Source organism: Bos indicus x Bos taurus, chromosome 20, assembly GCF_003369695.1.
Source record: "Bos indicus x Bos taurus breed Angus x Brahman F1 hybrid chromosome 20, Bos_hybrid_MaternalHap_v2.0, whole genome shotgun sequence".
NCBI lineage: Eukaryota > Metazoa > Chordata > Mammalia > Artiodactyla > Bovidae > Bos > Bos indicus x Bos taurus.
Window position 1 is genome coordinate 21891336 of NC_040095.1, and position 13289 is coordinate 21904624.

The window sequence follows — 13289 nt, forward strand, 5'->3', positions numbered from 1 at the left end:
CAGTTGAAAAATGCAGGGAGTTAGGGGTGCCGACTCTATGTATGGTCAAAATCAGTATCCACAGATCACGGAGTTGTACAGTACATATATTTATTGGGGAGAAAAAATCCACGTAAGTGGACATAAATAGCCCAAACCCATATTGCTCAAGGGTCAACTGTACACAGCTACTGCAGAGTGAAGACACCCATGTACTAACTACATAAATAGATTTTTTTTTTTTTCCCAGAAATAGATTATTGGAGATGCTACCCTTGAAGGAAAAATAAAAGCAATTTCATTCGCTTACCCAAACCAAGATAAAATTATATTCTGATATATATATTAAAACATCCCAGTATTTCACTTCTGAAAATTAGTCTATTTCTTAATAATCAAAAAAAGGAAGTTATTAAACATAAATATTTAAAGTCAAGCACACATATGTTCCTACACTAACGCAAGCACTTCGGGTCAAGTTACTTGTCTCTGTCAACCTCAGTTCCCCATCTGTTTACATGGATTGGGGCAAGTAGTGGTGGAAGAGCCGAACAGTATTTTACCTTTTATGCTTTTGTTTGCCTTCTTATAAAGCGCTTTACACAGTGACTGGTATACAGTAATGACTCGAGAAATATTAGTTACCACATTTTAAATCTTTTTCTGAATTTTTAAAAATAATAGCATAATTTTCTGATTCCCAGAATATGTGAATCAACAGTTAAAAACTACTTAGTAAACAAGAAGTTTCAATGAATTCAGCTACCAGTCTAAATTTTCTCATCCTTTCTTAGCCTAAAGTTTAAAAAGCACAGTTTCAATGCAAACTGATACTACTTATATTATTGAAGGCAAGTAATTACAATTCTATTTTTCAAACTGCAGGTGAGGTCTCATTATAAATAAGATACATAATTAGTAACAATTTGTTTTTAGCATTTTTTTTTGATTGGAATAAAAAGACCCCAAGAGAAAGAAGAACATAGGTAAATGACTTTTTAGTTACAGCTATGTGCATATGAAAACATGATGTAAAATTTCTTACTGGGTCCTAATGAACAGTTCAAATGCCAGTATGTCTATTTCATAGACAGAAACAACCACATGCAGTTTAAAATTCCACCACATGATGGGGCTAAAATTCTGCACACCTTAGAAAACTGCTCAGGTGCAGTGTTGAAAACATTGTTAACCCTTAATTCAAGTACTCTTATCATCTCTTCAAATAATAAAAGAAAAGACTTAACACAAAGTTGAAAAAGAGAACCCAACAGTTATTTATGACTATCCCATTTATTCAGGAAAAGATTAAAAGGGCTCTGTCAGAAAACAAGAATTATAACTGAAAACCCACGAATAGTGATTTTGAGTGATACAGACAGCATTAATACCTAATGATGTGTGTATTTATTTATTTGTTAAAACCACTCTGCGAAAGGTCTAAGAAGGTAATTTCAAATATTGCTAGCTAAGAGTTCAAAGTGACATTATTTTCTGTAGGTAAGCTAAAATAAATTAGAATTAATTGAAAATTTAGAATTGGCAAAATCAAGACTTCATTTCATGAGGGCCTATATTCAGATCAAATGTCTGGTTCTAGAAAACATTAAGAATTCCACCACACAAAACAAAGTCAATCTTAATCAACCTTAATCAACACTTCAATGAAGACAAGAATTATCCTCAATAATGTTTGTAACTAATTTTCCAGGTGCTGATAATTTTTATTGATATGTTTAAAAATGAAAACAAATCTTAACTCATTTCAAAGAGAAAAGGGAAACAAACGCAGGAGCAAGAAATTCATGTACTTCCAGGCTCTGAAGTAGGTCTGGAAAAAACTGAATCCAGGAAAAGCATAGCTGACAGCAACCAGGGGGGTGGGGTAGACATAAACAACAAGAGCAAAGCAAATTTCAGAGACCTAAATAGAAGAGGAAAGGCAGGCAGAGTCTGTAAGTAAGAAATGGTTTTCCCATTTCCTAACAACTGTGATCCCATTTTATAATCTATGAAATAAAATGTTTAATCATTTTACAAAATTCACAAATGAAAATACTACAAAATAGAAAATGCATCCTAGATTCTAGTCTAGGCTCACAGTAATCATATGAAAAGAGGCAAGTCAATGAGCCTTCCAGAGAATCCATCTGCATAAAATAAAGTCAGTTCACATGCTGTTTCTCCAATGCAACTTTTCCAATATATTATGATCTGACAAGTCCTTACTGGGGAACAACTCTACAAATTTAAAACTGTTCCCATAAAAGCTGTTTCAGCAAACTGTTCTATAAGAACTGCTTGGACCCCCAAAAGGTCCTAGATGAATGCTTTAGCATGGTAGAGACTGATTAAAAGGTAAGCAGATGATTAAGACCTCCCTCTTGATTCCTTTGCACTATGGAAAAAAAGAAGTGGAAGATAGTATGGAGCCAGATAGATTGATTCTAATCCATTTCAACATCCCTCTCAGCAAGGCTTATAAGCAGATGACAATTTCAAGCATGTCAAGCATGTCTTATACACTAAGTTCTGTTTCGGTTATATAAAATGAACATTTTAAAATCAGTGAGTCATCTGATACGTAGCAACACTGCAATGTTCTCATAACTCCTAAAACTGAGTAATATGCCAAAGTCTTATTATTTGAAAAAGAATTCTTCCAGTTGTAAGGAAAGACTTAAAAAACTTCTGATGTTTTTTTAATGTTATCTATAGGAAAGTAAGCAAAGTTAGTTATCAGAAGAATAGTACAGAGAGAGGTAAGCCACAAAAGTAAAGTGCAATGTATTTAACTGGCTTGAATTGTAAAATGCAGAACTTTAGCACAAAAGATAACTTTTGAAGTAAATGGTTTAAGAATGTTGATGGTATACTGAAAATTGACATATATAGATAAACCAACACATTAAATGTGAAATAATTTAGAAAGTTTAGGTGTTTCTCTGCAAAACATTAAGCTTTGGTTTAACTACATCTGTGCACAACATGAACTAAATAAAAGCAGATAGAAAGACAAAAAGAAAAGAGAGATGCAAGAAAGAATACCTTTGTTGATGATGGTGGGGTAGGAAAATTAAGCCAGGCTGGAGCAAAGTCATGCTGCGCCATTTAGGTCCAGTCTCTCCAACTCAGCGAAACAAGGTTTCAACACCTCATGGCAAGTCCCTGTCATACAAAAGCGGAAAACATTAGATCTATATAGTTCCCGGCCAAAGTATCTTATACCTCCTTTAAATTACAATTATCTGACTACTATAAGATTTCAATTATAATTCTAGAAAAGGCAAAAATATAGTGACAAACCAGATCAGCACAGTGGAGGGTAAAGGGCCTGGAGAGAAGGGAAATGACTACAAAGGGAAGAAAGAAATTTTCAAGGGTAACTGGGTATTTATCTTAATTGTGGTGAAGGTTATTATACAAATGTAGACACCTGTTAAAACTCACCAAATTATGCACTTAAAACTGGATAATTTTATTATAAACTACCTCAATGAAGCTTAGTTTTGAAATTATAATAGTCTTGAAACAGACTAGTTATAAAGTGTCTCCTGATGTGACACAATATGATGCACACAGCATTACCTATGTACACAGCACATGTTCTTCCCCCCTGGCCCATACAGAATCTGAATTCTGATCTAATTACCAATTTGCAGGAAATTCAACACAGATAATAAGTTAAAGGACAACTGAGGAAAGTAATCCCATCGAATGGAGATGACATGATATTCTACAGGTCAAATGACCTGGCTTCTTCAACAAATACATGGATTTCACAGACAGATCAATCAAATACATGTGGACCTTACTTACATAGATCCTTATTCCAACCAAATTCAAAAAGTGAAAATTATGAAACAGTCCAAAATTTGAACATGATCTGAATATTACATGACTTTAAGAAATTATTAGTCACTGTAGATGTAACTGTTAGTGCAATGATGGTACAGTGGACCCTTCAATAATAAGGTCTCAAACTGTCATGGTTTGAGATACTTATATACAGATTTTTTTTCACTAAATATGTAATACAGCACTACATGACCTGAGGTTGGCTGGATCCAAAGATGTGGAGCAGCAAGTGGGGAGGGCCAACTGTAAAGATTTTTTGATTTCTCAAGTCAGACTTTTGAACTGCGTGGATGGACAGCACCCCAACCTCTATGCTATTCAAGGGTCAACTGTATATAAAAGGACATATACTGAAGTCTTTGCAATTAAATCCATGTATCTGGAACTTGCTTTAGGGGAAAAAAACAAGGAATATGGAAGTCACTGAAACAAGGTTGTCCGTGTGTTATAAATGTTAGTACAAGGTGGTGCCTAAGTAGTCTCTCTACTTGCATATATATTTGAAAATTTCCACAGTTAAAATGATTTTTAAAATTACAATCATAACAATGGGCATCCACTACTCTTCTACATTCTGAATTTAACTTTTTGGAAGCCTTTCTCAATTGCATCAAAAATTTCAAGTCACCAGCCCAATCTAAACACAGTAAATTCACAGATTTTTTTAAAATGGGGAAGAAGCCAACTGGGCAACTGTACTCATTTCAATATAGAGCTTAGAAATTAGTCAATGAAGAAATCAAATTTTCTGAACATTAATGTCTAAATTTACTAATGTCTTATAATTACAACTGCGGAATAATCTCAAAAGGGAAATTTTAAGAAGCAAAATTATCAATACCACTGATAATCATCCTTTTTCAAAATTCTTTCAAATGTAAGTGCTATGGCAGAATTTAAGTCATACCAAAGTATTTCCTAAAATAAAAATTCTCAAGATACTACACAAAAACTCCACTTCTACTATCCAATGTACTGGAAAGGGGAAGGGGCAGAGTGAAGGTCAACAAACGTCAGATATAAGAAACAGAAACTGGTTAACTCACTAAGGTAAAGAAAATGTTTACATAATTAAATGAGCAGGGCTTCACTGGTGGTCCAGTAGTTAAGAATTTGCCTGTCAATGCAGGGGACACTGGTTGATCCCTGGTCCTCAAAAATCCCATATGCCACAAGGCAACTAAGCCTGCGTGCTGCAACTACTGAGCCTGCGCCCCTAGAGCCTGCATTACGCAAGAGAAGCCACCACAACACCAAGCCTGCACACAGCAACTAGAGAGTAGCCCCGGTAACCACAGAAAACCAAAGATTAAATGGTAAGTTACACACTAAACTTATTCCTAAGAGACACACCACTACTATTATCTCTTTCTGTGTGTCTTTATGAATTCTAATTTAAATCAATTCTTAAATAATAAAGCATAGATAGCTAATGGTATAAGTTTTCCTGTTCTGAAAAAAGGTAAAGAGCAGTACTAGTTAATATCACATTTATGCCATCCCCTAAACAAGCCACCTTGATATAAGAAAAATTGAGCTGAAGGCATGCAAGTTCCTAAAATTTCTTATCAACCTAAATGCAGAAACTGCCAAAAGAATTTATTAATCCCCTCTCCTGGAGCAACTCATCTTCTCTTTTTGGGAGAACAAAAAAGAAAAAAAAAATTCAGCACCATACTCAGACACTGCCACAAACGCCTAAGGACCCCGTTATCCATTTTATCTCAAAAATCATTTGCTTTTTTCTACTAAGTATTCTTTCCCCCTGTGAAGTTACGTATACACACAGACCCCAAGTTCTACTCATCCTCTTTGAGTTACTCACGGTGAGAGGTACTGCCAAGTGACCGCATGCTAATAAACTTGTTTGTTTTCTCTTGTTAATATGTCTTTCCTCAGTTTAATTTACAGAGCCCCAGCCAGAGAACACAGGAACGGAGAAAAGAAATTTTTCCCTGGTGGCTGAGGGGTAAAAGAATCCGCCTGCAGTGCAGAAGATACAAGAGACATGGGTTTGATCCCTGCGTCAGGGAAGATCCCCTGGTGGCAGGCTCAGCAACCCACTCCAGTATTCTTGCCCAGAAAATCCCATGGAGAGAAGAGCCTGGCAGGCTACAGTCTGTAGGGCTGCAGAGTCAGACACGACTTAGCGGCTGAACAACAGAGGAACTAAGATGCCACATGCTGCAGGGCAACTAAGCCTACAGTCACAACTACTGAGTCCATATACCACAAATAAGAGCCCAGGCACCACAAAGAAAGATCCCGCCTGCCACAACTAAGACCCAATGCAGCCAAAAATAAATAAATATTTAAAGGAAAGACAGAGTACCCTAACACAGATCCAATAAACAATGACTGGGAGAGTTCTTATTTCTTTCATTTTCATTCCCTTTAGGCTCCAGACACGTATCTGCAACAAAACACAAGCTGGACAAGGTAACAATGGCTCTTGTTTGAAGAGCTCTGACAACAGCCATATCTACGGACAGCTGAAATAAAACTATTATATTGCCTTGAAACTACTTTCTATAACCACTGAACCTTTAGTAAAGTCTTATTAAAGGCTGCAACCTGTCTCAGCTGTGCTATGAGCACTAAGTTGATTTCTTGCTTGCCTATGTGTGAAGGATTTGCAACCTTTAGACAATATACTGAGCCTGATAACTTCTTATTCACCATGGACTTTTTGCATTAAACTTTATTAAAATATTATTTCTCCCAAACAACAAAACACTAGGTGATTACAATCTGAGGGACAGAGACCTCAGAAACTACCCAAAACAAAGAATACAGACTTTCAGAAATAGTTTAGAAAAGTCACTAAATGAACACACAACCACAACCCAATAGTAAGCAACTCCAACGATGGGAAGAAAAAAATATTTGACTCCTAGAGTCTCCAACTTATTGATTCAGTATTCAAAATGCTTGATTTTCTAATAAACATTACAAAGCATGCAAAGAAACAATACAGTACAGCCCATGGGGCGGGGGGCCGGGGGGGAGCTGTGACATTAGCAGAAACTGCCACTGATGAGAAACAGACATCAATTGTCTTAAATACAAAGGGCTAAAGGAAACCAGAACAATGTCTCAACAAACAGTATCATAAAGAGATAAGAAATACAGAAAAGAACCAAACAAATTCTGGAGCTAAAAAGTACGTTAACTGAAATGAAAATTTCACTACACAGTTTAATAGCAGATTTGAGCCAGCAGAAAGAAGAATCAGAGAACCTGAAGAGTGAAGAGGTCAATTAAAATTACCAGATTAAGGAGCTAGAAGAAAAGAAAACTGAACAAAAACCTGTGGGACATCATCGAGCATACCAACATACACATAACAGAAGTTTCAGGAGAGAAAAGAAGGGGGACAGAAAAAGAAATCAAGAAATAATGGCTAAACACTTAGCAAATTAGCTAAAGACACAAAATATACATATCCAAGAAGTTAACTGAACTCCAAGAAAGATAAACACAAAAAGATTCACACGAAGACACATAACCATCTAGTCAAAGCTATGGTTTTTCCAGTAGTCAAGTATGGATGTGAGAGTTGGACTATAAGGAAAGCTGAGCGCCGAAGAACTGATGCTCTTGAACAGTGGTGTTGGAGAAGACTCTTGAGAGTCCCTTGGACTGCAGGGAGATCAAACCAGTCAATCCTAAAGGAAAACAACCCTGATTTCTGTATCTGTGGGTAAAACTGTAAGAGCTAATAAACTCAGCAATATTGTAGGATACAAGATCAACAAAGAAAATTCAGTAGCATTTCTATATACTAGCAGTAACAATCCAAAAGGAAATGAATAAACAAGTCTATTCAAAAATTATCCAGAAATAAATTTAACCAAGGAGGTTTAAGATTTGTTCACTAAAAACTACAAACCATTGCTACAGGAAAATTTTAAAGATCCAAATTAATATAAAGACACGCTTTGTTCAAGGACTGGGAAACTTAAGTATTGTTAAGATAGCAATAACAGATTCAACATAACTTCTATTAAAATTCCAAAAACCCTTTTTGCAGGAGAAAAGCCATTCTCAATTCATTTGGAACTGCAAGGAACCCCAAATAGCCAAAACACTACTGGAAAAGGAGAACACAGTTACAGGACTCACAAATCCCTATTTTGAAACTTACTACAAAGCTATAATGATCAAAATGATGTCTTACTGGTATAGTGTAAGGGACAGATATATAAACCAATGGAACGGAACTGAGAATCCAGAAAAAGTCATACATGTATGGCCAATTGACTTTTTTTTTAACCAAACTGTTAAGACCACAACAAATGGATTTCAACAAGTGGATACCCAATAAACTCCTATTGATATCTATCAAAATGGATCAAAGACCTACAAAAGCTAAAATTATAAACTAGCAGAAGAAAACAGAAGTAAGGTTTCACTAATTTGGATTTGGCAATAGAATTTTAGATACAGCACCTTTGGATTTCACTAAAATTTAAAAATTCTATACAAAGGATATCATCTAGAAAGTGGAAAGACAACAAAATGGAAGAAAATATTTTCAAATTTTATCTAACAGGTGTCCAGTGTTCAGAATATAAAGAATTCTTGAAGACAATGTAAAAATGTGCAAAGGACTTGAACAGACATTTCTCAGCCTCCCTCCAAGAAAGGGGAAAGGAAACAAAAGAGTCAAACAGTAAGTGTTAGACAACCCTGGTGGTCCAGTGGTTAAGAATCCTCTTGCCAATGCAGGGGACATGGGTTTGATCCCTGGTCCATGAAGATTTCACATGCCACAGGACAACTAAGCTCATGCGCCGCAACTATTGAACCCTGCATGCCTTGAGCCTGTGCTCCACAATGCAAGAGAAGTCACTGCAATGAGAAGCCTGCCCACTGCAGCAAGAGTAGCCCCACCTCGCAGCAACTACAGAAAGCCCAAGTGCAGAAAAGACCCAGAACAGCCAAAAATTAATTAATTAAAAAACAAGTGTCTGTACACCCATGGTTGATTCATGTCAATGTATGGCAAAAACCACTACAATACTGTAATTAGCCTCCAATGAAAATAAATAAATTTAAATATATATATATATATAATATAAAAATGAAATTTAAAAGTATATAAAATAATAACAAGTGTCGTCAAATATATGAAGAAACTGGTACCCTGGTACATTTTTAATGGGAAGGTAAACTGATGCAAGTGCTGGGGAAACAGTTTGATAATTCCTCAGAAAGCTAAAAGCATATAGCACATGACTCAGTAATACCACTGCATTCAAAAGAATTGAAAATGGATACTTAAATACTTGAATGCTGATGTCCACAGCAGATCTATTTACAACAGCCCAGAGGTGGAAACATCTCAATGTCCACCTATAGATAAATGAATAAAAAACAAACCGTGTATGTATTCAATAGAAGACATATTCTCTTATGATTAACCATGAAAATATGCTAAGCCACCAAAAACATCCAGAAGTCCGATCACATGCTATACAATCCCAATTTTTATGAAATATCCAGAACAGACAAATTCAGAGATGAAAAGCAGAGACCTAACCAGGGACTGCTGGGAAGGAGGAATGGGACTGGCTGCTAAATGGATTCAGACTTTTCTTAGAGGGTAAGGAAAATGTTCTGGAACTTGGTTTCACATCATTGTTAATGTACTAAATGACACTGAATTATACATTTTTAAATGGTTAATTTCATGTAACATGACTTTCACCCCATAAAAATAAATAAATGTGCTATATTATAACCCCCTGAATAAAACACTATGAATCCAGATATATATACAACTGAAAAATTTTAGAAGGAAGAGGTTATTTATACAATTTCTAAGTACCTCAAAAAAAAAAAAAAAAGGTTACTACAGTTTTGCAATGAAATGGCCTGGCACATAGCCTGGGAAATCCTTAATCAACAGACCAAAGTAAGCATCATCAGTAAAAGAACAAACTGAAATTGTGTGCCAATGAGCAAGACAGGGCACCATTTCACTTCTGTAATATCCTAACCAAAGCACAGCCTGTCTTCAACAGGAGAGGCGCTAACTTGAGAGACATTCAGTTCGGTTCAGTTGCTCAGTCATGTCCGACTCTTTGAGACTCCACGGACTGCAGCATGCCAGGCTTCCCTGTCCATCACCAACTCCTGGAGCGGTGATATTACATGAGACACATTGTATGTACTTTAACAACTAGCTCAAAATCTTCAAGAATCAGGTTTTTTTAAAAATCATTTTTCTAAAATGATAAGGCTGTGACATGTTTATTCTGTATTTTTGCATCATGTTTTTAACACTTTTTAAAGTTTTTTTTCTTTTTTTTGATGTGGACCATTCTTAAAATCTTTATTGAATGTCACAATATTGTTTCTGTTTTATGTTTTGGCTTTTTGGCCCTAAGGCATGTGGGATCTTAGCTCCCCAACCAGGATGGAACCTGAACCCCCCTTTCTTTGGAAGGTGAAGTCTTAACCACTGGACCACCAGGGAAGTTTCATATTTTTAACTTTTGAAAAGTATATTCTGACATCTTATTCCACTGTTGTGTCTGCTTCACTACTGCAATACCACTAATGAAGTCTGATTAACATTTAGTAAGCGCTAGGTGATTTCCAGATTTCCCTAATAAAAAGTAAAAGATCCTTTCACTATAGATTCTGACTCAGCGGTTCTTAAGGCTGAGAATTCTATTCTTGAGTACTTAAAGTAATGATAATCAGGAAAAGATGGTAAGTACTGTAATATTTACCAAGAAAAAAATTCTTGCCTAAGGAACATGGCCTCTAAACACAGGAAAATAATCTACTGCTCTACTGTTTTTTGCAGTTTCAGTTATGAAACAAAGTGTCTAGTATCTCTTAGTTATCAAACTCTCAATTACAGATTAGACTCTCAAATATAAAACATCAGCAAATTTCACAAGAAATCTAGAGTATTAGAAATTTCCATCCTTTAAAAAGCTTCATATTATTGGCTTGCTTTAACCTTGAATTTTGTTAGGTTCCCTACCTCCCTCAGCTTATCTCTTATTAAGTTGCTCAGAACCTGTTTTACTTACATATAAAAATAAAAAACAAAACAGAAAAATTTTATGAGAATTGTTATTTGCTAAATTGCTACATGTGAAAATTGCTACTTTCACCCCTACAAAAAGAATTCTATTTAAGGAGAAAAAAAAAGACTGGAAACAGCATGCTTTCAATTCTTGAGATTTTAGATTACTAAAGGCTTAATACACAAAATATAACTGAAGTACTCCAAAACTTATAATGAGCTAACAATTTTCATACAAAATGTACCACTACAAAAAAAACAACCCCTACTCTATAAACAAATTTTTACTCACTGAGCTTCTCTTTCAAGCTCATAATACTAAACAGTTTAAGTCATCCCTGAATGAGATCTTTTTTTAAGGGCTGGTAAAGATACATTTTAATTTAGAATTATACTGCAAACAATATGGTCTATATAGGATAAAATTTAATTCAAATCAGCTCATTTACTAAACAGCCAATGTAAGCAAAAACAAGCAGCACTAAACACTGCTGAAGATACTAGATTTAAAAGGGCAGTCTTCCCTCTTTAACAGCTAACAAATGGAAACAAAGTTGCTGCCTCATATCCTTCATAAGTTAAGGTATAAGCAAATTATCCATCTGAAGTATTTAACCAAAGAAAAGCGCAAACTATGTGTGTGTGTGTGTGTGTATGTGTGTGCGCACGCGCGTGCACTTCGTCACTCAGCCCCATCCAACTCTTTGCAACCCCACGGACTGCAGCCCACCAGGCTCCTCTGTCCATGGAATTTTCCAGGCAAGAATACTGGAGTGGGTTACCATTTTCTACTCCAGGGGAATATTCCCAACCCAGGTCACCCCTTGACTGTGGACTAGTCTTAATAGCTTGCTTCTAATGAAAAGAATGTGGTAGAAGAGACTTCTAAGACTAGGTCATAAAAGGCACTGCACACTTCTACCTACTTTTCTTCTCAGATCACTTCCTCTTGAAATGCAGAAGCCAGGCAAACAGTTGGACATCTACATATGCAAAGGAAATTTGAGTGCTCTAGACAACAGCCAGCAGCAACATGCTAACCCAAAGAACACCTTCTTAGAAGGAGATCCTCTAGGCAGCAGTGTCAAGCCTTCAGATGACAGCAACCTTTGAGATTTTTATGAAAGAAATGGAAGAAGCCAGAACCACTCAGCTAAACTGCTACCAAATTTCTGGCCCACAGAAAATTCACGTGCAAAAGTATTTTAACTCCCTTGTTAAAAGAATATACAGTTTAAGGGGGAAAAAAATGATGTTTTGCCATTAAAAAAAATGCCAATATTGTTAGAGTTCAAATAAAGTAAACAGATACACTTTAAAAAATAAATGTGGCATCAGTTTATATATGTTCTCTGAAAGGGGTGGGGTGGGGCGCAGAATAGGAAGAGATAATTTACCCCCAGACTAGGTCCTTCCCAGGCGGTTCAGTCAAGAATCCGTTTGCCAATGCAGGAGAAAGCAGGTTTGATCCCTGGGGGTCAGAAGAACCACTAGAGAAGGAAATGGCAACCCACTCCAGTATTCTTGCCACGGACAGAGGAGTCTGGCAGGCTACAATCCATGGGGTCACAGAGTCAGACACAATTTAGCAACTAAACAAAAAAACTACAGAGCCTGTTACAATATGAACTCAAATCTTCCTGCCTCAAAACCATGCTCATTGTTCATTATCAGTATATTTCTCAAACTTTTTCCCACAGAAGTTACTTACAAAGTTAACAAACCTGCACCCTCCAAAATGTATTTTCAGAAAGTAACCAAAACAACTCGTCCTCAAGTCCTATTGTACAAACTCATGAAATTTCTGCACGGTACTTTATATATGTTTCAATATAAAAAAATTTAAGTTACTTATTCAAGTAAAATAACCTTGGATCAGAGATGATTGGTTTACCTTAAGGTTTCTTAAACCGTGTGTTTGAGAAAACACTGCTATAACAAGGTAAAATCCCAAAGATGACTTAGTTCAACTGGAATATAAACATGAGAAAAAAAACAGAAAGATGTATAACTATGGTTAAATATAGATATATATCTTAGATACAACTGACAATGTTTCATATAATATAGAATATTAAAAAAAAACGGTATTATAAATTAGAATAATTACCAAGAAGCTTCTAAATTACCATCCTTTAAGATTTAAAGATCTTGTTATTTAAAATCTTCAAATTTATTTAGCCCAAGACACAAAACCATAATGTTTAATGTCATGTTTCAATTAAGTACAAAGCAGAAAACAAATTACACTCTCTGGCACTGACACAGAAAGGAAATGGAATTTATCACTGTTTCTCCTTGTCTGTCCCCACACCTTGGCCAGTAACATAATCCTAAAAAATAAAAAACCTGAAGGAATCATTTTGTGTGAATAATTTAGAGTAAGCACAGAATATTTCTAAAC

The 13289-nt window shown here is 35.6% G+C and overlaps 1 protein-coding gene across 2 annotated transcripts in view; it reads right to left on the bottom strand.

Annotated features, from left to right (window-relative positions):
• The window catches only part of GPBP1 (GC-rich promoter binding protein 1), a 65465-nt gene that overhangs the window by 27601 nt on the left and 24575 nt on the right, over nt 1–13289 (bottom strand). For both annotated transcript variants that reach the window (XM_027520531.1, XM_027520530.1), the window contains exon 3: nt 3028–3147. In XM_027520531.1, the coding sequence (XP_027376332.1) occupies nt 3028–3090 (63 nt within the window). In that variant the 5' untranslated portion in view covers nt 3091–3147. The remainder of the gene's footprint in view (nt 1–3027; nt 3148–13289) is intronic.